We start from the raw sequence: 25519 nt of genomic DNA on the forward strand, positions 1-25519 counted from the left end.
TCAGCTCGGGGATTCAAGAGAGCAGCCTGGACTACAGCAGTAGAGGGGGGAGGAGAGAGCAGCCTGGACTACAGCTGTGGAGGGGGGAGGAGAGAGCAGCCTGGACTACAGGAGTGGAGGGGGAGGAGAGAGCAGCCTGGACTACAGCTGTGGAGGGGGAGGAGAGAGCAGCCTGGACTACAGGAGTGGAGGGGGAGGAGAGAGCAGCCTGGACTACAGCAGTAGAGGGGGGAGGAGAGAGCAGCCTGGACTACAGGAGTGGAGGGGGAGGAGAGCAGCCTGGACTACAGCAGTAGAGGGGGGAGGATAGAGCAGCCTGGACTACAGCAGTGGAGGGGAGGAGAGCAGCCTGGACTACAGCAGTGGAGGGGGAGGAGAGAGCAGCCTGGACTACAGCAGTGGAGGGGGAGGAGAGAGCAGCCTGGACTACAGCAGTGGAGGGGGGGAGCAGCCTGGACTACAGCAGTGGAGGGGGAGGAGAGAGCAGCCTGGACTACAGCAGTGGAGGGGGGAGGAGAGAGCAGCCTGGACTACAGCAGTGGAGGGGGAGGAGAGTGCAGCCTGGACTACAGCAGTGGAGGGGGAGGAGAGAGCAGCCTGGACTACAGCAGTAGAGGGGGAGGAGAGAGCAGCCTGGACTACAGCAGTGGAGGGGGAGGAGAGAGCAGCCTGGACTACAGCAGTGGAGGGGGAGGAGAGAGCAGCCTGGACGACAGCAGCAGCCTGGACTACAGCAGTGGAGGGGGAGGAGAGAGCAGCCTGGACTACAGCAGTGGAGGGGGAGGAGAGAGCAGCCTGGACTACAGCAGTGGAGGGGAGGAGAGAGCAGCCTGGACTACAGCAGTGGAGGGGAGGAGAGAGCAGCCTGGACTACAGCAGTAGAGGGGGGAGGAGAGAGCAGCCTGGACTACAGCAGTGGAGGGGAGGAGAGAGCAGCCTGGACTACAGCAGTGGAGGGGGAGGAGAGAGCAGCCTGGATTACAGCAGTGGAGGGGGAGGAGAGAGCAGCCTGGACTACAGCAGTGGAGGGGGAGGAGAGAGCAGCCTGGACTACAGCAGTAGAGGGGGAGGAGAGAGCAGCCTGGACTACAGCAGTGGAAGGGGGAGGAGAGAGCAGCCTGGACTACAGCAGTGGAAGGGGGAGGAGAGAGCAGCCTGGACTACAGCAGTAGAGGGGGGAGGAGAGAGCAGCCTGGACTACAGCAGTGGAGGGGGGAGGAGAGAGCAGCCTGGACTACAGCAGTAGAGGGGGGAGGAGAGAGCAGCCTGGACTACAGCAGTAGAGGGGAAGTGGTGTGTAAACTGATCCTCATCAGTTCTGCTGTGTGAAGCAGGAATGTTGTCTTTCCTCAAGCAGGGAGGGAGAGAGGGAGAGAGATGGCCAATGACTGGCATCATAAATAAACTAAGAGCATGTTTTAGAAAGAACGGGTAGGCTCTAGTCTTCCACGGTGTGGGAGAGAGACAATCTAATACAATGGTAGAAGGGCATACTGTTGACCTCCTAGTTGTTAAAAGCAGAGAGCAGACACTCCATTGAGCCCTTGTTCCCCTTTTAATTACTGTTTGATGCTGAAAATGCAAGAGAAGAGAGAGCAGAAGATGTTCTGACTATGAAACATCATTATTCAGTGTAGAGGAGGGGGGAAACCACACCGAGGAAGAGCCAGCCTGTCCGTTGGGGCCACAGGCAAGATGTCCTCTCAGCCTTTTAAACAGGGGACAGGGTGGGGTGTGATAGAGACAGGGACGATGGGGGGGAGGGCGGCCATTTTGTTGTGTGAGGGACAGGCAGAAGTAGCAGTGCGCCGTGGGTAAGGAGCTACTGAAAGAAACAGGCAGAAGTAGCAGTGCGCCGTGGGTAAGGAGCTACTGAAAGAAACAAGGAACATTCCACTTCAAACGTTTAGTCTGTGACTGTGTGTCTAGCTGGTCCTCCCAGTACAGCAAATAGTCACTCAGTCTCTGCTGCCGCAAGTTGTTTTGTGTGTGTGTGTGTGTGTGTGTGTGTGTGTGTGTTACACACCATGAATGCAGCTCTGTGGTGAACACTTTTTTTTTTTTTTTTACTCTGGTTTTACGAGGCTGCTGATGAATTGGCCCATGAGCTATTTTAGCTAGACTGAAGTCTTACCAGACTAACACTACACACACTCCTGGATTTCTGTCTCCGTCTGAGTAGGACTGCTGATCTAGGATCAGGTCTATACAATATTATATATTCATGTGTCTTATCATATTCATTAAGATCCGAAAAGGCAAAACTGGTCCTAGATCAGGGCTCAGCCCTGTTGTGGCAGATGTGAATGATGATTTCCTATGTGGCTGGTGGAGGTTAAGATGTGTTAGCTGGTCCTAGATCAGGGTTCAGCCCTGTTGTGGCAGATGTGAATGATGATTTCCTATGTGGCTGGTGGAGGTTAAGATGTGTTAGCTGGTCCTAGATCAGGGCTCAGCCCTGTTGTGGCAGATGTGAATGATGATTTCCTATGTGGCTGGTGGAGGTTAAGATGTGTTAGCTGGTCCTAGATCAGGGCTCAGCCCTGTTGTGGCAGATGTGAATGATGATTTCCTATGTGGCTGGTGGAGGTTAAGATGTGTTAGCTGGTCCTAGATCAGGGCTGGTCAGCCCTGTTGTGGCAGATGTGAATGATGATTTCCTATGTGGCTGGTGGAGGTTAAGATGTGTTAGCTGGTCCTAGATCAGGGTTCAGCCCTGTTGTGGCAGATGTGAATGATGATTTCCTATGTGGCTGGTGGAGGTTAAGATGTGTTAGCTGGTCCTAGATCAGGGTTCAGCCCTGTTGTGGCAGATGTGAATGATGATTTCCTATGTGGCTGGTGGAGGTTAAGATGTGTTAGCTGGTCCTAGATCAGGGTTCAGCCCTGTTGTGGCAGATGTGAATGATGATTTCCTATGTGGCTGGTGGAGGTTAAGATGTGTTAGCTGGTCCTAGATCAGGGTTCAGCCCTGTTGTGGCAGATGTGAATGATGATTTCCTATGCAGCTGGTGGAGGATAAGATGTGTTAGCTGACAGCGTACGACTTTGATGTGCTTCAATGAGGCAGACGTCTTGAGTTGTTGTGAGGCAGGATGGTCAGATAACCACCAAAACAATGACAGGAAACTGTCATGTGGAAAATCGTGACTCGTTCCATCTTGTTCTTGATATCATGTTGTTGTTGTTGTGTTTGACTGATTGCAGACAGTGCAAAGCCAAGAAATTGCCAAATGCATCATTCCGTTGCTAAGTGCAGCTTTTGATTGTCAATAGATAAGCCTAGTGTAGGGTTCTGACTCTGTCTGCCTGGAGATATGTCATCTGGTATATTGAGTCCAGTCAGGAAGTGACTAGGGATGTGTATAGAGCACTATATAGGGAATAGAGCTCTGGTCTATAGTAGTACCACTATATAGGGAATAGGGCTCTGTGCACTATATAGGGAATAGAGCTCTGGTCTAAAGTCGGAATAGGGAATAGGGCTCTGGTCTAAAGTCGTGCACTATATAGGGAATAGAGCTCTGGTCTATAGTAGTACCACTATATAGGGAATAGAGCTCTGGTCTATAGTAGTACCACTATATAGGGAATAGAGCTCTGGTCTATAGTAGTACCACTATATAGGGAATAGAGCTCTGGTCTATAGTAGTACCACTATATAGGGAATAGGGCTCTGGTCTATAGTAGTACCACTATATAGGGAATAGGGCTCTTGTCTAAAGTAGTGCACTATATAGGGAATAGGGCTCTGGTCTAGGGAAAAGTCTATAGTGCACTATATAGGGAATAGGGCTCTGGTCTAAAGTAGTGCACTATATAGGGAATAGGGCTCTGGTCTATAGTAGTACCACTATATAGGGAATAGGGCTCTGGTCTAAAGTAGTGCACTATATAGGGAATAGGGCTCTGGTCTAAAGCAGTGCACTATATAGGGCTCTGGTCTAAAGTAGTGCACTATATAGGGAATAGGGCTCTGGTCTATAGTAGTACCACTATATAGGGAATAGGGCTCTGGTCTATAGTAGTACCACTATATAGGGAATAGGGCTCTGGTCTATAGTAGTACCACTATATAGGGAATAGGGCTCTGGTCTATAGTAGTACCACTATATAGGGAATAGGGGGCCATTTAGGAAACTTTCAACACCCTTCGTCTACTACCCGTAAAGACTACTTGTAAATCCTGAATTGTAATTTTTACTTCCTGGCATATTTCTGTTTACACAGGGGAACAAAGGATTTAACTACCTTTTCTGACAAAACAAGTCTCTTTTTAAAAATTATTTTTAAAACTGTGGATAGGGTGGTGGTTAGCTAGCGGCTGTACGAGTAGACGTGTCCGTCTGCCAAACAAAAGCCTTTTCTAATTAAGGGTAATACCATATTGTTTTTATCTAGGAGTGATAGAGAGGGGTGAGGGAGGTGACCTGTGCCTCTGGCCCCAGCTGTTACAGTGGGTTACTTTTCAATAATGCAGAGCTTTGTTTCTTCCATCTCCACACACTGCCATCAGCTCCTGAATGGGGCTTGTTGATGAGGGCTGTGGGTGCCTACCACCAGATCAGCTAAATCATGTAGACGGAGGAGGGGGGGACGCTTTAGCTTGCTGATCCTAATGGCCTTGTTGATATCTCTTATTTTAAAGATGTCCCCCCCCCCGCGCCTTTTTTGAAGATGTTGGTGTGGTTAATATGTGTTGTCCTTTTTGAATCCTCAGTGTTATTCAATCACACCATGATTATCTATATGTGCTGGTTTGTTTCCTGTCTCAGTGTGTGGGTGTGGGGGACCCCTAGAGATACACTGTCGACCTAGTCTATTCAGTTCTGTGTTTGAAACATGGTGTTGTTTTCGACTGATTCAAGTAGCTTTAGGGATGGAGGACGATAGTGTTAAGAATACAGCCTCTTTCACAGTTTGAATTGACTAAATATACAGGGCTGTTATGAATACAGTCTCTTTCACAGTTTGAATTGACTAAATGTACAACTGGGCTGTTATGAATACAGTCTCTTTCACAGTTTGAATTGACTAAATGTACAACAGGTCTGTTATGAATACAGCCTCTTTCACAGTTTGAATTGACTAAAATTGAATACACTAAATGTACAACAGGGCTGTTATGAATACAGTCTCTTTCACAGTTTGAATTGACTAAATGTAAATGTACAACAGTTTGGCTGTTATGAATACAGCTCTTTCACAGTTTGAATTGACTAAATCTCTTTATGAATACAGTCTCTTTCACAGTTTGAATTGACTAAACTAAATATGAATACACAGTTTGAATTGACTAAATGTACAACAGGGCTGTTATGAATACAGGCTCTTTCACAGTTTGAATTGACTAAATATACAGGGCTGTTATGAATACAGGCTCTTTCACAGTTTGAATTGACTAAATATACAGGGCTGTTATGAATACAGCTCTTTCACAGTTTGAATTATGAATACAGGCTCTTTCACAGTTTGAATTGACTAAATATACAGGGCTGTTATGAATACAGGCTCTTTCACAGTTTGAATTGACTAAATATACAGGGCTGTTATGAATACAGGCTCTTTCACAGTTTGAATTTACTAAATATACAGGGCTGTTATGAATACAGCCTCTTTCACAGTTTGAATTGACTAAATGTACAACAGGGCTGTTATGAATAGTCTCTGTTCTCTTTTTCCACATCTACCAGTTTAAATTGACTTGATGGATGCGATCGTTAGAGAGGAAGAGGAAGATGTTTAAAAGAGAAGAACATCAGATATTATATTGTGAAATGCTTCGCTCGGTCCTGTAGTAGACCAGGCATACATCCTAAATCTGGTACCCTATTCCCTGTAGTAGACTAGGCATACATCCTAAATCTGGTACCCTATTCCCTGTAGTAGACCAGGCATACATCCTAAATCTGGTACCCTATTCCCTGTAGTAGACTAGGCATACATCCTAAATCTGGTACCCTATTCCCTGTAGTAGACTAGGCATACATCCTACATCTGGTACCCTATTCCCTGTAGTAGACTAGGCATACATCCTAAATACATCCTACATCTGGAATGGTCAGGTGGCCGGAACATTCCTAAGTCATTTGTAGTAGCAAATTTAGGCATACATTTGACCAAAACATAATCATTTAAAGTAGAGGTGTGAACGTTTAAACAAAATTGAGATAAATTCCCGAACGATAAGCAATTTTCCCCCACACAAAATGTAAATCCCAGTGCAGTTATCACAAAACATACTATTTCCCTTGTTATAGCCTAGCTAGACAATAGGCTATAAAGGCCTGGATATTATTTGTAAATATACTATTAAAAAAAAAAACGAAATTGCTCAGAGATCTTGGTGGCCCCAATAAAATCATCCCATGGGCCGAATTTGGACCGCGGGCCGCTTATTGGGGAGCCCCGCCCTAAACATTCCACTACTTTTGAGTATGGTCCCTGGTCCAATTGGTTCATTCATCTCCCCTGTAAATATTCCCCAGGTCGTTGCTGTAAATGAGAATGTGTTCTCAGTCAACTTACCTGGTAAAATAAGAGTTTAATAAATTTAAAAAATGATAATAAAAGTGAATATGATGCCATTGGGAACACAGTCAGATTTCAGTTGTTTTTGTCTCTGTACAGAAGCTGATGTTCTCTCTATATCTGATTAACAAGCACACAAAGGCTGTGACGCATCTGTCAACAACACCCAACAGTCTTTTTTGTGTATAGGGGGCAATGGGGAGCTTCTGTTAATCCTGCCTTGATAAAATGTAGGACTTCTTGTTGTTGATGATGAAATCCCACGTGTTTCTGTGTAGATGTCTTGGTAATATTATCTTCTCTGGTGGGGTTTAAATTCTATGTTGTCATAATGTTTCTGTGTAGATGTCTTGGTAATATTATCTTCTCTGGTGGGGTTTAAATTCTATGTTGTCATAATGTTTCTGTGTAGATGTCTTGGTAATATTATCTTCTTTGGCGGGGTTTAAATTCTATGTTGTCATAATGTTTCTGTGTAGATGTCTTGGTAATATTATCTTCTCTGGTGGGGTTTAAATTCTATGTTGTCATAATGTTTCTGTGTAGATGTCTTGGTAATATTATCTTCTCTGGTGGGGTTTAAATTCTATGTTGTCATAATGTTTCTGTGTAGATGTCTTGGTAATATTATCTTCTCTGGTGGGGTTTCTGTCATAATGTTTCTGTGTAGATGTCTTGGTAATATTATCTTCTCTGGTGGGGTTTAAATTCTATGTTGTCATAATGTTTCTGTGTAGATGTCTTGGTAATATTATCTCTCTGGTGGGGTTTAAATTCTATGTTGTCATAATGTTTCTGTGTAGATGTCTTGGTAATATTATCTTCTCTGGTGGGGTTTAAATTCATAATGTTGTGGTAATATTATGTTTCTGTTGTCATAATGTTTCTGTGTAGATGTCTTAATATTATCTTTCTCTGTAGTAATATTATCTTCTCTGGTGGGGTTTAAATTCTATGTTGTCATAATGGTAATATTATCTTCTCTGGTGGGGTTTATGTTGTCATAATGTTTCTAGATGTTGTCATTAATGTTTTTCTGTTGTCATAATGTTTCTGTGTAGATGTCTTGGTAATATTATCTTCTCTGGTGGGGTTTAAATTCTATGTTGTCATAATGTTTCTGTGTAGATGTCTTGGTAATATTATCTTCTCTGGTGGGGTTTAAATTCTATGTTGTCAATGTTTCTGTGTAGATGTCTTGGTAATATTATCTTCTCTGGTGGGGTTTAAATTCTATGTTGTCATAATGTTTCTGTGTAGATGTCTTGGTAATATTATCTTCTCTGTTATCTTCATTGTTTTCACAGACTCTACAAATGTTAAATATAAATGACAGAAAACACTTCAGCCACTCATAGGAGTAAGAATAGGAGGGGGTCTCTGGTGAAACTCAATTAAAAAAAGTAGAATCACGATGGCCCTGCCCGCTGCCACACTCCACCCATTCTCCAGGGGATGAGTCCCAAATAGTGCCCTTTTCTCTACTTAAGTGCACTACTTTTGAACAGGGCCCAATGGTGCCCTTTTCTCTACTTAGAACGCTATGAGCCCTGTTCAAAAGGAGTGCACTATCTACGAGACAGGGTGCAATTTGACACACAGGGACAGGAAGTCACTCAACGGGGGCGCCCAGCCTGCGACCTACGTTGCTCCTGAAAGCACGCCCCTCACGAAGAGGAAATCGTGTGTAGAAGAAGCGTTTTAAACACAACCTCGACATTTCTTTCCATGTTCATGTTGTAGGCTACTGTCTCTTGTACTTTTGGGGAGAGAGGTTTTCCTCCACCACAGTAGCTAGCTAGACTGAAGTTATTAGCCTGCTGTGTATTAAATGTGTATGTTATGTTTGAATGCCTCTCGCTATCATTGCCACAGTACAGCCCGTTACCTTCAGTACTATCCCCAAATGGAGGCTAAAAATAGGTCTTTGCTCTTGACTTGCTGAGGGAAAAGGTTGCGGCTCATCAGCCAATGGAATAGGTGTGTGTGTGTGTGCCTGTCCTACACTCTGCCCCCTGGGCTACTGCTGCTGTTCTCAGGGTTGGCTATCACATCAGATTAGGTTAGGCTAAGAGTAATGTATTAAAGCTAACACAAACAGCTAATCCCAACATGATGCTTAATGCTCCGCAACGTACCTTCCAGGGGGTCTGGGTTTTCCCCCGTTCAGATTAGACTATCACAGTATCAGCCTCGTTGGTAACAGGGCTGTAGTCACAGTATCAGCCTCGTTGATAACAGGGCTGTAGTCACAGTATCAGCCTCGTTGGTAACAGGGCTGTAGTCACAGTATCAGCCTCGTTGGTAACAGGGCTGTAGTCACAGTATCAGCCTCGTTGGTAACAGGGCTGTAGTCACAGTATCAGCCTCGTTGGTAACAGGGCTGTAGTCACAGTATCAGCCTCGTTGGTAACAGGGCTGTAGTCACAGTATCAGCCTCGTTGGTAACAGGGCTGTAGTCACAGTATCAGCCTCGTTGGTAACAGGGCTGTAGTCACAGTATCAGCCTCTTTGTTAACAGGGCTGTAGTCACAGTATCAGCCTCGTCGGTAACAGGGCTGTAGTCACAGTATCAGCCTCGTCGGTAACAGGGCTGTAGTCACAGTATCAGCCTCGTCGGTAACAGGGCTGTAGTCACAGTATCAGCCTCGTCGGTAACAGGGCTGTAGTCACAGTATCAGCCTCGTCGGTAACAGGGCTGTAGTCACAGTATCAGCCTCGTCGGTAACAGGGCTGTAGTCACAGTATCAGCCTCGTCGGTAACAGGGCTGTAGTCACAGTATCAGCCTCGTCGGTAACAGGGCTGTAGTCACAGTATCAGCCTCGTTGGTAACAGGGCTGTAGTCACAGTATCAGCCTCTTTGTTAACAGGGCTGTAGTCACAGTATCAGCCTCGTCGGTAACAGGGCTGTAGTCACAGTATCAGCCTCGTCGGTAACAGGGCTGTAGTCACAGTATCAGCCTCGTCGGTAACAGGGCTGTAGTCACAGTATCAGCCTCGTCGGTAACAGGGCTGTAGTCACAGTATCAGCCTCGTCGGTAACAGGGCTGTAGTCACAGTATCAGCCTCGTCGGTAACAGGGCTGTAATAAGAGGCTCAGCCTCGTCGGTAACAGGGCTGTATTAACAGGCTCAGCCTTGTTGTTAACAGGGCTGTAGTCACAGTGCTTAAAGAGCCACAGGTGCTTAAAGGGGGTGCTTAAAGAGCCACAGCATGGTGGTTACCAGGGATGCCACACAAACGGCACCCTATTTCATAGTGCACTACTTTAGACCAGAGGGCTCTGGTCTAAAGTAGTGCACCGTGTAGGGAATAGGGTGCCGTTTGTGACACAAACCAGTACACAGAATTGAATTGAAACAAGTTGTATTTGATTGAAGCCCTGATCTGCTGCCTGTGTGGCTGGCTGGCTGTGAGTTTGCTAGGTTAGCCTGTTGACTCCATCTCAATAATGTAAATGGTGAAGTAGGGAGCAAGACCCTGAAGATGCTTCTCTCTTCCCTCCTCTTTCTCTGTCCTTTCCTCTGTCGTCTTCTATTTCACTCCTCTTCCACCCTCTTTTCCGAGGAGAGGGTCCTGGGGATTTGATGTGGAACTGCTTCAGCCTCACCTGCCCCTTCACATCCTCTCACCTGCCCCTTCACATCCTCTCACCTGCCCCTTCACAGCCTCACCTGCCCCTTCACAGCCTCACCTGCCCCTTCACAGCCTCTCACCTGCCCCTTCACAGCCTCTCACCTGCCCCTTCACATCCTCTCACCTGCCCCTTCACAGCCTCACCTGCCCCTTCACAGCCTCACCTGCCCCTTCACATCCTCTCACCTGCCCCTTCACATCCTCTCACCTGCCCCTTCACATCCTCTCACCTGCCCCTTCACAGCCTCACCTGCCCCTTCACAGCCTCTCACCTGCCCCTTCACAGCCTCTCACCTGCCCCTTCACAGCCTCACCTGCCCCTTCACAGCCTCTCACCTGCCCCTTCACAGCCTCTCACCTGCCCCTTCACAGCCTCTCACCTGCCCCTTCACATCCTCTCACCTGCCCCTTCACATCCTCTCACCTGCCCCTTCACAGCCTCACCTGCCCCTTCACAGCCTCACCTGCCCCTTCACAGCCTCACCTGCCCCTTCACAGCCTCACCTGCCCCTTCACAGCCTCTCACCTGCCCCTTCACAGCCTCACCTGCCCCTTCACAGCCTCACCTGCCCCTTCACAGCCTCACCTGCCCCTTCACAGCCTCACCTGCCCCTTCACTGGCTGATATCGGCTGATAATATCGGTCAACCGATAAATCTGTCGGGCTCTAATAAATATAGACTTAAATGTTAGTCATTTTTGACAAATATAATAAAGATAAACATCTAAACTTCTGAAGACTTCTATTGACATACTCGAGTCGTTGTTCGTTCCGATTAAATGGTAACAAGACCGGAGATTGAAGTACCGTGCCTCTAGCACACCACACGTCACCCACCTTGAATCTGAGCGGAGGTGGTCAGCACTCTGAAACAATTGAACCATATACCTTGAATCTGAGCGGAGGTGGTCAGCACTCTGAAACAATTTAACCATATACCTTGAATCTGAGCGGAGGTGGTCAGCACTCTGAAACAATTTAACCATATACCTTGAATCTGAGCGGAGGTGGTCAGCACTCTGAAACAATTGAACCATATACCTTGAATCTGAGCGGAGGTGGTCAGCACTCTGAAACAATTGAACCATATACCTTGAATCTGAGCGGAGGTGGTCAGCACTCTGAAACAATTGAACCATATACCTTGAATCTGAGCGGAGGTGGTCAGCACTCTGAAACAATTGAACCATATACCTTGAATCTGAGCGGAGGTGGTCAGCACTCTGAAACAATTGAACCATATACCTTGAATCTGAGCGGAGGTGGTCAGCACTCTGAAACAATTGAACCACATACTTCATTGTTTAAAAGCAGCCTAGCCAAAATACGAACATAAAAACTGAAGGAATAATTTTTATAAAAACTTAATATCAATGTTATTTATTTTTACATCATTTTTAATTAACTAGTTAAGTCAGTTAAGAACAAATTCTTATTTACAATGACGACCTATGCCAGCCAAACCGTGACGACGCTGGGCCAATTGTGCGCCACCCTATGGGACTGCCAATCACGACAGGTTGTGATATTTTCCATCAGAAAAATGCATTATCCTAGTCATGATAATAGTAACCCATGCTAGTTGATGATAATCCTAGTCGTCATAGTAACCCATGCTAGTTGATGATAATCCTAGTCGTCATAGTAACCCATGCTAGTTGATGATAATCCTAGTCGTCATAGTAACCCATGCTAGTTGATGATAATCCTAGTCGTCGTAGTAACCCATGCTAGTTGATGATAATCCTAGTCGTCGTAGTAACCCATGCTAGTTGATGATAATCCTAGTCGTCATAGTAACATGCTAGTTGATGATAATCCTAGTCGTCATAGTAACCCGTGCTAGTTGGTGATAATCCTAGTCGTCATAGTAACCCGTGCTTGTTGATGATAATCCTAGTCGTCATAGTAACCCGTGCTAGTTGATGATAATCCTAGTCGTCATAGTAACCCGTGCTAGTTGATGATAATCCTAGTCGTCATAGCAACCCGTGCTAGTTGATGATAATCCTAGTCGTCATAGTAACCCGTGCTTGTTGATGATAATCCTAGTTGATGATAATCCTAGTCGTCATAGTAACCCGTGCTAGTTGATGGTAATCCTAGTCGTCATAGTAACCCGTGCTTGTTGGTGATGATCCTAGTCATCATAGTAACCCGTGCTTGTTGATGATAATCCTAGTCGTCATAGCAACCCATGCTAGTTGATGATAATCCTAGTCGTCATAGTAACCCGTGCTTGTTGATGATAATCCTAGTTGATGATAATCCTAGTCGTCATAGTAACCTGTGCTAGTTGATGGTAATCCTAGTCGTCATAGTAACCCATGCTAGTTGATGATAATCCTAGTCGTCATAGTAACCCATGCTAGTTGATGATATTCCTAGTCGTCATGGTAACCCATGCTAGTTGATGTGTCTTTAGATCTCCCCTCTTCATTTCAAACTAATATTGGTTTATCGACCCCACCACTTACCTTCGTACAAAACTAGTTCCCAGATGCAACTCTCAAAAGGATAGTTTGAAGTAGAATTCTGATTACACCCCGGCGTTACACCCCGGCGTTACAACCCGGCGTTACAACCCGGCGTTACACCCCGGCGTTACAACCCGGCGTTACAACCGGCGTTACAACCGGCGTTACAACCCGGCGTTACAACCCGGCGTTACAACCCGGCGTTACAACCCGGCGTTACAACCCGGCGTTACACCCCGGCGTTACAACCCGGCGTTACAACCCGGCGTTACACCCGGCGTTACACCCCGGCGTTACAACCCGGCGTTACAACCCGGCGTTACAACCCGGCGTTACAACCCGGCGTTACAACCCGGCGTTACACCCCGGCGTTACACCCCGGCGTTACAACCCGGCCAACCCGGCGTTACAACCCGGCGTTACACCCCGGCGTTACACCCGGCGTTACACCCCGGCGTTACAACCCGGCGTTAACCCGGCGTTACAACCCGGCGTTACAACCCGGCGTTACAACCGGCGTTACACCCGGCGTTACAACCCGGCGTTACACCCGGCGTTACACCCGGCGTTACACCCGGCGTTACACCCCGGCGTTACAACCCGGCGTTACACCCCGGCGTTACACCCCGGCGTTACAACCCGGCGTTACACCCGGCGTTACAACCCGGCGTTACAACCCGGCGTTACAACCCGGCGTAAGGCATAGCCTAATGTTTGTTTTTTATTTTTCAAAATATGTATTCATTCAAGTTCACAGTGCTATGACTGTGGTGCCGCGTTGATGACATGCTACATTATTACAGTTCATTATTATAGTAGAACATGCTACATTATTACAGTTCATTATTATAGTAGAACATGCTACATTATTACAGTTCATTATTATAGTAGAACATGCTACATTATTACAGTTCATTATTATAGTAGAACATGCTACATTATTACAGTTCATTATTATTATAGTAGAACATGCTACATTATTACAGTTCATTATTATTATAGTAGAACATGCTACATTATTACAGTTCATTATTATTATAGTAGAACATGCTACATTATTACAGTTCATTATTATAGAACAACATGCTACATTATTACAGGTCATTATTATAGAACATGCTACATTATTACAGTTCATTATTATAGAACAACATGCTACATTATTACAGTTCATTATTATAGTAGAACATGCTACATTATTACAGTTCATTATTATAGTAGAACATGCTACATTATTACAGGTCATTATTATAGAACAATATGCTACATTATTACAGTTCATTATTATAGAACAATATGCTACATTATTACAGGTCATTATTATAGAACAATATGCTACATTATTACAGTTCATTATTATAGAACAATATGCTACATTATTACAGTTCATTATTATAGAACAATATGCTACATTATTACAGTTCATTATTATAGAACAATATGCTACATTATTACAGTTCATTATTATAGAACAATATGCTACATTATTACAGTTCATTATTATAGAACAATATGCTACATTATTACAGTTCATTATTATAGAACAATATGCTACATTATTACAGTTCATTATTATAGAACAATATGCTACATTATTACAGTTCATTATTATAGAACAATATGCTACATTATTACAGTTCATTATTATAGTAGAACATGCTACATTATTACAGTTCATTATTATAGTAGAACATGCTACATTATTACAGTTCATTATTATAGAACATGCTACATTATTACAGTTCATTATTATAGAACAGCATGCTACATTATTACAGGTCATTATTATAGAACATGCTACATTATTACAGTTCATTATTATAGAACAATATGCTACATTATTACAGTTCATTATTATAGAACAATATGCTACATTATTACAGTTCATTATTATAGAACATGCTACATTGTTACAGTTCATTATTATAGTAGAACATGCTACATTATTACAGTTCATTATTATAGTAGAACATGCTACATTATTACAGTTCATTATTATAGTAGAACATGCTACATTATTACAGTTCATTATTATAGTAGAACATGCTACATTATTACAGGTCATTATTATAGAACATGCTACATTATTACAGGTCATTATTATAGAACAATATGCTACATTATTACAGTTCATTATTATAGAACAATATGCTACATTATTACAGTTCATTATTATAGAACATGCTACATTGTTACAGTTCATTATTATAGTAGAACATGCTACATTATTACAGGTCATTATTATAGAACATGCTACATTATTACAGGTCATTATTATAGAACATGCTACATTATTACAGTTCATTATTATAGAACAATATGCTACATTATTACAGTTCATTATTATAGTAGAACATGCTACATTATTACAGTTCATTATTATAGTAGAACATGCTACATTATTACAGTTCATTATTATAGTAGAACATGCTACATTATTACAGTTCATTATTATAGTAGAACATGCTACATTATTACAGTTCATTATTATAGAACAACATGCTACATTATTACAGTTCATTATTATAGAACAACATGCTACATTATTACAGTTCATTATTATAGTAGAACATGCTACATTATTACAGTTCATTATTATAGTAGAACATGCTACATTATTACAGTTCATTATTATAGTAGAACATGCTACATTATTACAGTTCATTATTATAGAACAACATGCTACATTATTACAGTTCATTATTATAGTAGAACATGCTACATTATTACAGTTCATTATTATAGTAGAACATGCTACATTATTACAGTTCATTATTATAGTAGAACATGCTACATTATTACAGTTCATTATTATAGTAGAACATGCTACATTATTACAGTTAATGTTTCTCTGAATATTTATTTTCACTCTGGTTTAATTTTGTTTGTCATTTTATGAGATCACTTATTAAGACAACGAATGGAGAAAAGGGCTCTTGTTTCACTGTGTAACCTAAACTTATATTTGCTAATGTTTAAATCATTATAGGTGTCAGATGAAGGGTGTTATTTCACTGATCTTATTAGCGTAGCCAACTCATTTAGCCCAGGGGGCAGCTTTTGGTTTTCAACGAGATCTGGAGGGCCGCAGTGAAAATGTCCTCGCTGTCAAAATGCGGGCGGGATTGTACTCCCTCGCGTGTACGTTTGATTCCCCTGGTCAACATGGTGTTTCTGTGGTTATAGAGTCTATAGCAGCTACCCTGTGGTGTGTTTCCCAGAGCTGGGATTAGGTCCAGAGCTGCAGTATCAAAGCTCAGGTCACTCACACCTTCAGGACAGACCTGTCTATATGGACACCCACAAGGGTGAGAGATGGATGTTGGCTGACCGGTGTGTGTGTGTCTGTATATACAGTGATAGTTTGTTTGGCCTGCGTGTCTCCGCAGCTCAGCGGTCGCCGTGGTAACTCATCATTAGGTCATTAATAGAAGCCGTGGCGACGGCTGGGTGTAATCGGCTCCCTCCCTCCATCTCTGGCCATGGTATTTACCATTGCTTCCCTGATTGCCAGGTCTGTTCCCTCAAGGGGCTGTTATAGATATTTCTAGTTAGTTTTTAGTGGGGAAAAAAGCAAATTATTGGCCAATGAGAACTACCTCTTTAGTCATACTGTATAGGGCAGTGTGTGTGTGTGTGTGGATACATAGCTAAGTAAATAGACTGCAGGCAGGGCGGAAGCCATGCTGAGCCAGTCTCCACACCAGGTATTTGAAATCATTTTAAAATATTTTATTTGTGCGTGATTGAGCTAGCCTGTTGTAATGGGGGAAAAATGGAACAGTCCAACATGTATAAACCCTGACCTGTTGTAATGGGGGAAAAATGGAACAGTCCAACATGTATAAACCCTGACCTGTTGTAATGGGGGAAAAAATGGAACAGTCCAACATGTATAAACCCTGACCTGTTGTAATGGGGGAACAATGGAACAGTCCAACATGTATAAACCCTGACCTGTTGTAATGGGGGAGCAATGGAACAGTCCAACATGTATAAACCCTGACCTACCTGGCACTCCAGGCAGTATTTCAAAGATTTCCAATAGTATTTGAACCCCATGGTTTGCTCAGCAATCAATCAATCAATCATTCATTCAATCAATCAAATTTATTTATGAAGCCCTTTTTACGTCAGCCGATGTCACAAAGTGCTGTACAGAAACCCAGCCTAAAACCCTAAACAGCAAGCAATGCAGATGTAGAAGCACAGTGGCTAGGAAGAACACCATAGAAAGGCCAGAACTTAGAGAGGAACCTAGAGAGGAACCTGGCTCTGAGGGGTGGCCAGTCTTCTGGCCGTGCCGGGTTGAGATTGGCAGAGGCCTCAACACTGTGGGCCCTCGTCAAAAGTAGTGCACTATATAGATTATAAGGTGCCATTTGGGACAGAATTAAGTGCCTTGTGGCGTAGTCGGCTGGTGGACATTTTTCCCCTCTCAAAATTACCTTTCACTCACTAAGTGTGATTACAGTACATTATGTTTATATCCCCAGATAATTTGAACTATTAAAAGTATTTTTTTGATACCTCAATTATATAGGTGTTGAGGTAGTTTATATATTGAGGTATTATTTGGGGAATGTCTACTTACTATTTTGCAGCTCCTGACCAGAAATGTAAACGTAAGGTTTTGAATTATTATCCTGTCATTAATGTCTCTTTCTGTCTTTTATCCACAGCTTTTCCTGAAACACTGGGGTTGTTGGTGTGGCTGAATTTTCCCTGGATTTGATTGGTCAATTCAGAAGACTGAAGCCCAGGCTGACAGTCTACCTTTCACGGAGGCCCAGCCGTGAGAGGACTGAGGAAGGCACGTGGCGAATCATGACCGCGGACAAAGACAAGCCAGACAGGGAGAAGGACAGGGACAGAGACCGAGACAGGGAGAGGGACAGAGAGAGGGACAGAGACCGGGACAAGAGGGACAAAGCGTCCAGGGAGAGCGAGAGCTCACGACCGCGCCGTAGCTGCACGCTGGAGGGCGGAGCTAAGAACTACGCGGAGAGCGAGGACGAGGATAACGAGAACAGGGGAGGGGCCGGGGCAGTAGGCGGGGTCAACATGGGGATGGGGGAGGAGTCAGGGAAGAAGGGAAAGAAGAAGATGATCAAGAAGAAGTCGAGGTATGAACGGATGGAGAACGGAGAGATCACTTCCTTCATTACTGAAGACGATGTTGTTTACAGACCTGGCGGTAAGTTCAATTCACTGCAAAGTCATTAAGGCTCTTCATCTCTTTGGCAACAAATATCATAATATAGTGTTTGCTTTTCTCCGATGTGATTCTCCTGAAAGATGCTTCAGTCCAAGAGATACAGGCTAGGCCTGTAGAGAAATATATATATATATATATATATATATATATATTATTTTGTCAACAGCTAATTCAAAGTTGATTGCTAATTCCGTGGCATATTTTTTTTGATAACTGAGTCAAATGAATGAAATCTGGTCACATTTCACAGAAAAGAGAAGAGGCAGAGTTTAGTCTGGCGTTATAGTATGGGGTTTAGTCTGGCGTTTAGTCTGGCGTTATAGTATGGGGTTTAGTATGGGGTTTAGTCTGACGTTATAGTATGGGGTTTAGTCTGACGTTATAGTATGGGGTTTAGTCTGACGTTATAGTATGGGGTTTAGTCTGGCGTTATAGTATGGGGTTTAGTCTGGCGTTATAGTATGGGGTTTAGTCTGGTGTTATAGTATTGGGTTTAGTCTGACGTTATAGTATGGGGATTAGTCGTGTTATAGTATGGGGTTTAGTCTGACGTTATAGTATTGGATTTAGTCTGGCGTTATAGTATGGGGTTTAGTCTGGCGTTATAGTATGGGGTTTAGTCTGACGTTATAGTATGGGGTTTAGTCTGACGTTATAGTATGGGGTTTAGTCTGACCTTATAGTATGGGGTTATGGGGTTTAGTCTGGCGTTATAGTATTGGGTTTAGTCTGACGCTATAGTATGGGGTTTAGTCGTGTTATAGTATGGGGTTTAGTCTGGCGTTATAGTATTGGGTTTAGTCTGGCGTTATAGTATGGGGTTTAGTCTGGCGTTATAGTATGGGGTTTAGTCTGGCGCTATAGTATGGGGTTTAGTCTGACGTTATAGTATTGGGTTATGGGGTTTAGTCTGGCGTTATAGTATGGGGTTTAGTCGTGTTATAGTATGGGGTTTAGTCTGGCGTTATAGTATGGGGTTATGGGGTTTAGTCGTGTTATAGTATGGGGTTTAGTCTGGCGTTATAGTATGGGGTTATGGGGTTTAGTCTGGCGTTATAGTATGGGGTTTAGTCGTGTTATAGTATGGGGTTTAGTCGTGTTATAGTATGGGGTTTAGTCTGGCGTTATAGTATGGGGTTATGGGGTTTAGTCTGGCGTTATAGTATGGGGTTTAGTCTGGCGTTATAGTATGGGGTTTAGTCTGGCGTTATAGTATGGGGTTTAGTCTGGCGTTATAGTATGGGGTTTAGTCTGGCGTTATAGTATGGGGTTTAGTCTGGCGTTATAGTATGGGGTTTAGTCTGGCGTTATAGTATGGGGTTTAGTCGTGTTATAGTATGGGGTTTAGTCTGGCGTTATAGTATGGGGTTATGGGGTTTAGTCTGGCGTTATAGTATGGGGTTTAGTCGTGTTATAGTATGGGGTTTAGTCTGGCGTTATAGTATGGGGTTATGGGGTTTAGTCTGGCGTTATAGTATGGGGTTTAGTCTGGCGTTATAGTATGGGGTTTAGTCGTGTTATAGTATGGGGTTTAGTCGTGTTATAGTATGGGGTTTAGTCTGACGTTATAGTATGGGGTTTAGTCTGACGTTATAGTATGGGGTTTAGTCTGGCGTTATAGTATGGGGTTTAGTCGTGTTATAGTATGGGGTTTAGTCTGGTGTTATAGTATGGGGTTTAGTCTGGCGTTATAGTATGGGGTTTAGTCGTGTTATAGTATGGGGTTTAGTCTGGTGTTATAGTATGGGGTTTAGTCTGACGTTATAGTATGGGGTTTAGTCTGGCGTTATAGTATAGGGTTTAGTTGTGTTATAGTATGGGGTTTAGTCTGGCGTTATAGTATGGGGTTTAGTCTGACGTTATAGTATGGGGTTTAGTCTGGCGTTATAGTATGGGGTTTAGTCTGGCGTTATAGTATGGGGTTTAGTCGTGTTATAGTATGGGGTTTAGTCTGGCGTTATAGTATGGGGTTTAGTCTGGCGTTATAGTATGGGGTTTAGTCTGGCGTTATAGTATGGGGTTTAGTCTGGCGCTATAGTATGGGGTTTAGTCTGGCGTTATAGTATGGGGTTTAGTCGTGTTATAGTATGTGGTTTAGTCTGGCGTTATAGTATGGGGTTTAGTCTGGCGTTATAGTATGGGGTTTAGTCTGACGTTATAGTATGGGGTTATGGGGTTTAGTCTTGACGTTATAGTATGGGGTTTAGTCTTGACGTTATAGTATGGGGTTTAGTCTGGCGTTATAGTATGGGGTTTAGTCTGGCGTTATAGTATGGGGTTTAGTCTGGCGTTATAGTATGGGGTTTAGTCTGACGCTATAGTATGGGGTTTAGTCTGGCGCTATAGTATTGGGTTTAGTCTGGTGTTATAGTATGGGGTTTAGTCTGACGTTATAGTATGGGGTTTAGTCTGACGTTATAGTATGGGGTTTAGTCTGGCGTTATAGTATGGGGTTTAGTCGTGTTATAGTATGGGGTTTAGTCTGGCGTTATAGTATGGGGTTTAGTCTGGTGTTATAGTATGGGGTTTAGTCTGACGTTATAGTATGGGGTTTAGTCTGGCGTTATAGTATGGGGTTTAGTCTGGCGTTATAGTATGGGGTTTAGTCTGACGTTATAGTATGTGGTTTAGTCTGGCGTTATAGTATGGGGATTAGTCGTGTTATAGTATGGGGATTAGTCTGACGTTATAGTATGGGGTTTAGTCTGACGTTATAGTATGGGGTTTAGTCTGATGTTATAGTATGGGGTTTAGTCTGATGTTATAGTATGGGGTTATGGGGTTTAGTCTTGACGTTATAGTATGGGGTTATGGGGTTTAGTCTTGACGTTATAGTTTGGGGTTTAGTCTGACGTTATAGTATGGGGTTTAGTCTGACGTTATAGTATGGGGTTTAGTCTGACGTTATAGTATGGGGTTTAGTCTGACATTATAGTATGGGGTTTAGTCTGGCGTTATAGTATGGGGTTTAGTCTGGCGTTATAGATTTAGTCTGACGTTATAGTATGGGGTTTAGTCTGGCGCTATAGTATGGGGTTTAGTCTGGCGTTATAGTATGTGGTTTAGTCTGGCGTTATAGTATGGTCCTGAATTATGTTTTTTTCTTTTAAAAGACAGCCTCTTGATGTCTTTGTTTTTCTGATGCTAAGACCTCTTAGGTCTAGCCCTCTCTAGGGTTTGGTTCTAACCCTCTCTCGGGTTTGGGTCTAGCCCTCTCTCGGGTTTGGGTCTAGCCCTCTCTCGGGTTTGGGTCTAGCCCTCTCTCGGGTTTGGGTCTAGCCCTCTCCCGGGTTTGGGTCTAGCCCTCTCTCGGGTTTGGGTCTAGCCCTCTCGGGTTTGGGTCTAGCCCTCTCTCGGGTTTGGGTCTAGCCCTCTCTCGGGTTTGGGTCTAGCCCTCTCTCGGGTTTGGGTCTAGCCCTCTCTCGGGTTTGGGTCTAGCCCTCTCTCGGGTTTGGGTCTAGCCCTCTCTCGGGTTTGGGTCTAGCCCTCTCTCGGGTTTGGGTCTAGCCCTCTCTCGGGTTTGGGTCTAGCCCTCTCTAGGGTTTGGGTCTAGCCCTCTCTAGGGTTTGGGTCTAGCCCTCTCTAGGGTTTGGGTCTAGCCCTCTCTAGGGTTTGGGTCTAGCCCTCTCTGGGGTTTGGGTCTAGCCCTCTCCGGGGTTTGGGTCTAGCCCTCTCCGGGGTTTGGGTCTAGCCCTCTCCGGGGTTTGGGTCTAGCCCTCTCCGGGGTTTGGGTCTAGCCCTCTCCGGGGTTTGGGTCTAGCCCCCTCCGGGGTTTGGGTCTAGCCCCGTCCGGGGTTTGGGTCTAGCCCTCTCTAGGGTTTGGGTCTAGCCCTCTCTAGGGTTTGGATGGGATGTTGGTACAAATCAATGTTTAGTTTAGTTTGCTTTGTGAAGTCCTGCTCTAGTTGTTCAGTCTCAGCTTCACAGTTGAATAAACAGTTTACAGCACTCTATTTTGGTCCAATTAGCTTGTAGGCCTATTTGGTTTTTGGTCTTAAAAAATAATCTGGTTTTCACTCGAACCAGAATAGCGCTTTAGACTAAACAATAGGCCAAAAGGATTTACCGGTAGGCTCAGTTTGTGAAGTATCTGGACTCAATTGTCTTTCATGTTAAGTAATTAAACGAAAATGAATTATGCATAAGTTAATTAATAATATAATGTGATAACGATACAGGCCTGGTTATGGCATGAAGCGTTTCATATTGAAGTAGATGGTTCTGAGGTATGGTTTCTTAATCCAGGCTGTATCACATCCGGCCGTAATTGGGAGTCCCATAGGGCGGTGCACAATTGGCCCAGCGTCGTCTGGGTTAAGGGAAGGTTTGACCGGGGGGTAGGCCGTCATTGTAAATAAGAATTTGTTCTTAACTGACTTGCCAAGTTAAAAAAAAAGAACTTAGTGTAGAGAATGAGTGGTTCTGAGGTAAATGATCTGTATTAGTGTAGAGAATGAGTGGTTCTGAGGTAAATGATCTGTATTGGTGTAGAGAATGAGTGGTTCTGAGGTAAATGATCTGTATTAGTGTAGAGAATGAGTGGTTCTGAGGTAAATGATCTGTATTGGTGTAGAGAATGAGTGGTTCTGAGGTAAATGATCTGTATTAGTGTAGAGAATGAGTGGTTCTGAGGTAAATGATCTGTATTGGTGTAGAGAATGAGTGGTTCTGAGGTAAATGATCTGTATTGGTGTAGAGAATGAGTGGTTCTGAGGTAAATGATCTGTATTAGTGTAGAGAATGAGTGGTTCTGAGGTAAATGATCTGTATTAGTGTAGAGCATGAGTGGTTCTTATCTATTACTTAGTGTGGAGGTAGAATAAAAGGAGAGACAGAATGCATCCCAAATTGCACCCTATTCCCTATATAGTGTACTACTACAGAACCATTATGGGCCTTGGTCAAAAGTAATGTTTAGGGAATAGGGTGAAATTTGATACACAGCCATAACCTTTTCCCCTGACTGTAAACACGGCCTCTTCTTCACCCGCTGTTTTTATAAATGGCTTGAAAAGCAGACTGAGGGGAGAGTGTGTCATCATCCCGCTCTGTTTATACTGACGGGAGGGAGGAGAAAAAAGGTCAAGTAGCTAACATTGTGGTCGCTGCAATGTTTAGTTATTTAATACGAACACAGAACATTTCTACAGTCAAGATGTTCCTCCTCAAGTACTATCTCCTCCCCTGTAACTGGGGCGGCAGGGTAGCCTAGTGGTTAGAGCGTTGGACTAGTAACCGGAAGGTTGCAAGTTCAAACCCCCGAGCTGACGAGGTACAAATCTGTCGTTCTGCCCCTGAACAGGCAGTTAACCCACTGTTCCTAGGCTGTCATTGAAAATAAGAATTTGTTCTTAACTGACTTGCCTAGTTAAATAAAGGTAAAATAAAAAACTGGCCATTATTTCAAATTAATTGTATTAATTCAAATGTATGTTTTGGCGGCCTGTTCCAAATCTCTGTATTCCAATAATATTTGTTGTTTTTATCAGCATTTATGTCCGCTTGTTGTTCTCATATTGTCTTTTTGGTCTCTTCTGCTGTGACTGTGTGACAGACACCAAGCCTCCTCCCCCGGACACCAAGCCCCTCCCTCATCAAGACATTATTTTAATGTAATAGAGAACTTTTCTAACGATACCCTGTATCTCTGTCGGTATCCGTGAGGTCCGCTAGTTCACTACATTATCTCTGTCGGTATCCGTGAGGTCCGTTAGTTCACTACATTATCTCTGTCGGTATCCGTGAGGTCCGCTAGTTCACTACATTATCTCTGTCGGTATCCGTGAGGTCCGTTAGTTCACTACATTATCTCTGCCGGTATGCGTGAGGTCATTGAAAAAGCCATCACTCTCTCCTGGTCCTGTTCTTGACATGTTCCTTAAAACACGTGCATGCACGCACACACACAGACATGCATAACATTGACTCCATTAAACCTGCTCTGTCTGCATTTAATGTTTAAAAGAGAGTTAGAGAGCAGGATGAGAGAGAGGGGAGAGAGAGAGCAGGATGAGAGAGAGAGGGGAGAGAGAGAGCAGGATGAGAGAGAGGGGAGAGAGAGAGCAGGGTGAGAGAGAGAGCAGGGTGAGGGAGAGAGCAGGGTGAGGGAGAGAGCAGGGTGAGGGAGAGAGCAGGGTGAGCAGGGTGAGAGAGAGCAGGGTGAGGGAGAGAGAGCAGGGTGAGGAGAGAGAGCAGGGTGAGGGAGAGAGAGCAGGGTGAGGGAGAGAGCAGGGTGAGAGAGAGAGCAGGGTGAGAGAGAGAGAGGGGAGAGAGCAGGATGAGAGAGGGAGAGAGAGCAGGATGAGAGAGGGAGAGAGATCTGGATGAGAGAGGGGGAGAGAGAGCTGGATGAGAGAGAGGGAGAGAGAGCAGGATGAGAGAGGGGAGAGAGAGAGCTGGATGAGAGAGAGGAGAGAGAGAGCTGGATGAGAGAGAGGGGGAGAGAGAGCTGGATGAGAGAGAGGAGAGAGAGAGCTGGATGAGAGAGAGGGGAGAGAGAGCTGGATGAGAGAGAGGGGAGAGAGAGAGCAGGATGAGAGAGAGGGGAGAGAGAGCAGGATGAGAGAGAGGGGAGAGAGAGAGCAGGATGAGAGAGAGGGGAGAGAGGGGAGAGAGAGCTGGATGAGAGAGCTGGATGAGAGAGCTGGATGAGAGAGCTGGATGAGAGAGCAGGATGAGAGAGCAGGGTGGGAGAGAGAGAGCAGGGTGAGAGAGGGAGAGGGAGAGAGCAGGATGAGAGAGAGGGGAGAGAGAGCAAAATGAGAGCAAAATGAGTGAGAGGGGAGTGAGAGAGCAGGAGAGAGAGAGAGAGAGAGAGGAGAGAGAGAGCAGGGTGAGAGAGCAGAGAGAGAGAGAGAGAGAGCAGGATGAGAGAGAGAGAGAGCAGGATGAGAGAGGGGAGAGAGAGCAGGATGAGAGAGGGGAGAGAGAGCAGGATGAGAGAGGGGAGAGAGAGCAGGATGAGAGAGGGGAGAGAGAGCAGGATGAGAGAGGGGAGAGAGAGATCTGGATGAGAGAGAGATCTGGATGAGAGAGAGGGGAGAGAGAGAGCTGGATGAGAGAGGGGAGAGAGAGAGCTGGATGAGAGAGGGGAGAGAGAGAGCTGGATGAGAGAGGGGAGAGAGAGAGCTGGATGAGAGAGAGGAGAGAGAGAGCTGGATGAGAGAGAGGAGAGAGAGAGCTGGATGAGAGAGAGGGGAGAGAGAGCAGGATGAGAGAGAGGGGAGAGAGAGCAGGATGAGAGAGAGGGAGAGAGGGGAGAGAGAGCTGGATTAGAGAGAGGGGAGAGAGAGCTGGATGAGAGAGAGGGAGAGAGAGCTGGATGAGAGAGGGGAGAGAGCTGGATGAGAGCGAGGGAGAGAGAGCGCTGGATGAGAGAGAGGGGAGAGAGGGGAGAGAGAGCTGGATGAGAGAGCAAGGTGAGCGAGAGGAGGGAGAGAGAGGGAGAGAGAGAGGAGAGAGAGAGCAGGGTGAGAGAGGGGAGAGAGAGAGGAGAGAGAGAGCAGGGTGAGAGAGAGGGGAGAGAGAGGAGAGAGAGAGAACAGGGTGAGAGAGAGGGGAGAGAGCAGAATGAGAGAGCAAAATGAGAGAGGGGAGAGAGAGCAAAATTAGAGCAAAATGAGAGAGAGGGGAGAGAGGGGAGAGAGCAGGATGAG

General features: G+C 44.6%; 1 protein-coding gene across 1 annotated transcript in view; it reads left to right on the forward strand.

Moving 5' to 3' along the window:
- rerea (arginine-glutamic acid dipeptide (RE) repeats a) overlaps positions 1–25519 on the forward strand; it is a 320914-nt gene that overhangs the window by 36437 nt on the left and 258958 nt on the right. The window contains 1 exon segment of the mRNA XM_065020955.1: positions 17329–17843. Coding sequence (XP_064877027.1) covers positions 17474–17843 — 370 coding nt within the window. The 5' untranslated portion in view covers positions 17329–17473.

Source organism: Oncorhynchus nerka, linkage group LG7 (genome assembly GCF_034236695.1).
Source record: "Oncorhynchus nerka isolate Pitt River linkage group LG7, Oner_Uvic_2.0, whole genome shotgun sequence".
NCBI classification, from domain to species: domain Eukaryota; kingdom Metazoa; phylum Chordata; class Actinopteri; order Salmoniformes; family Salmonidae; genus Oncorhynchus; species Oncorhynchus nerka.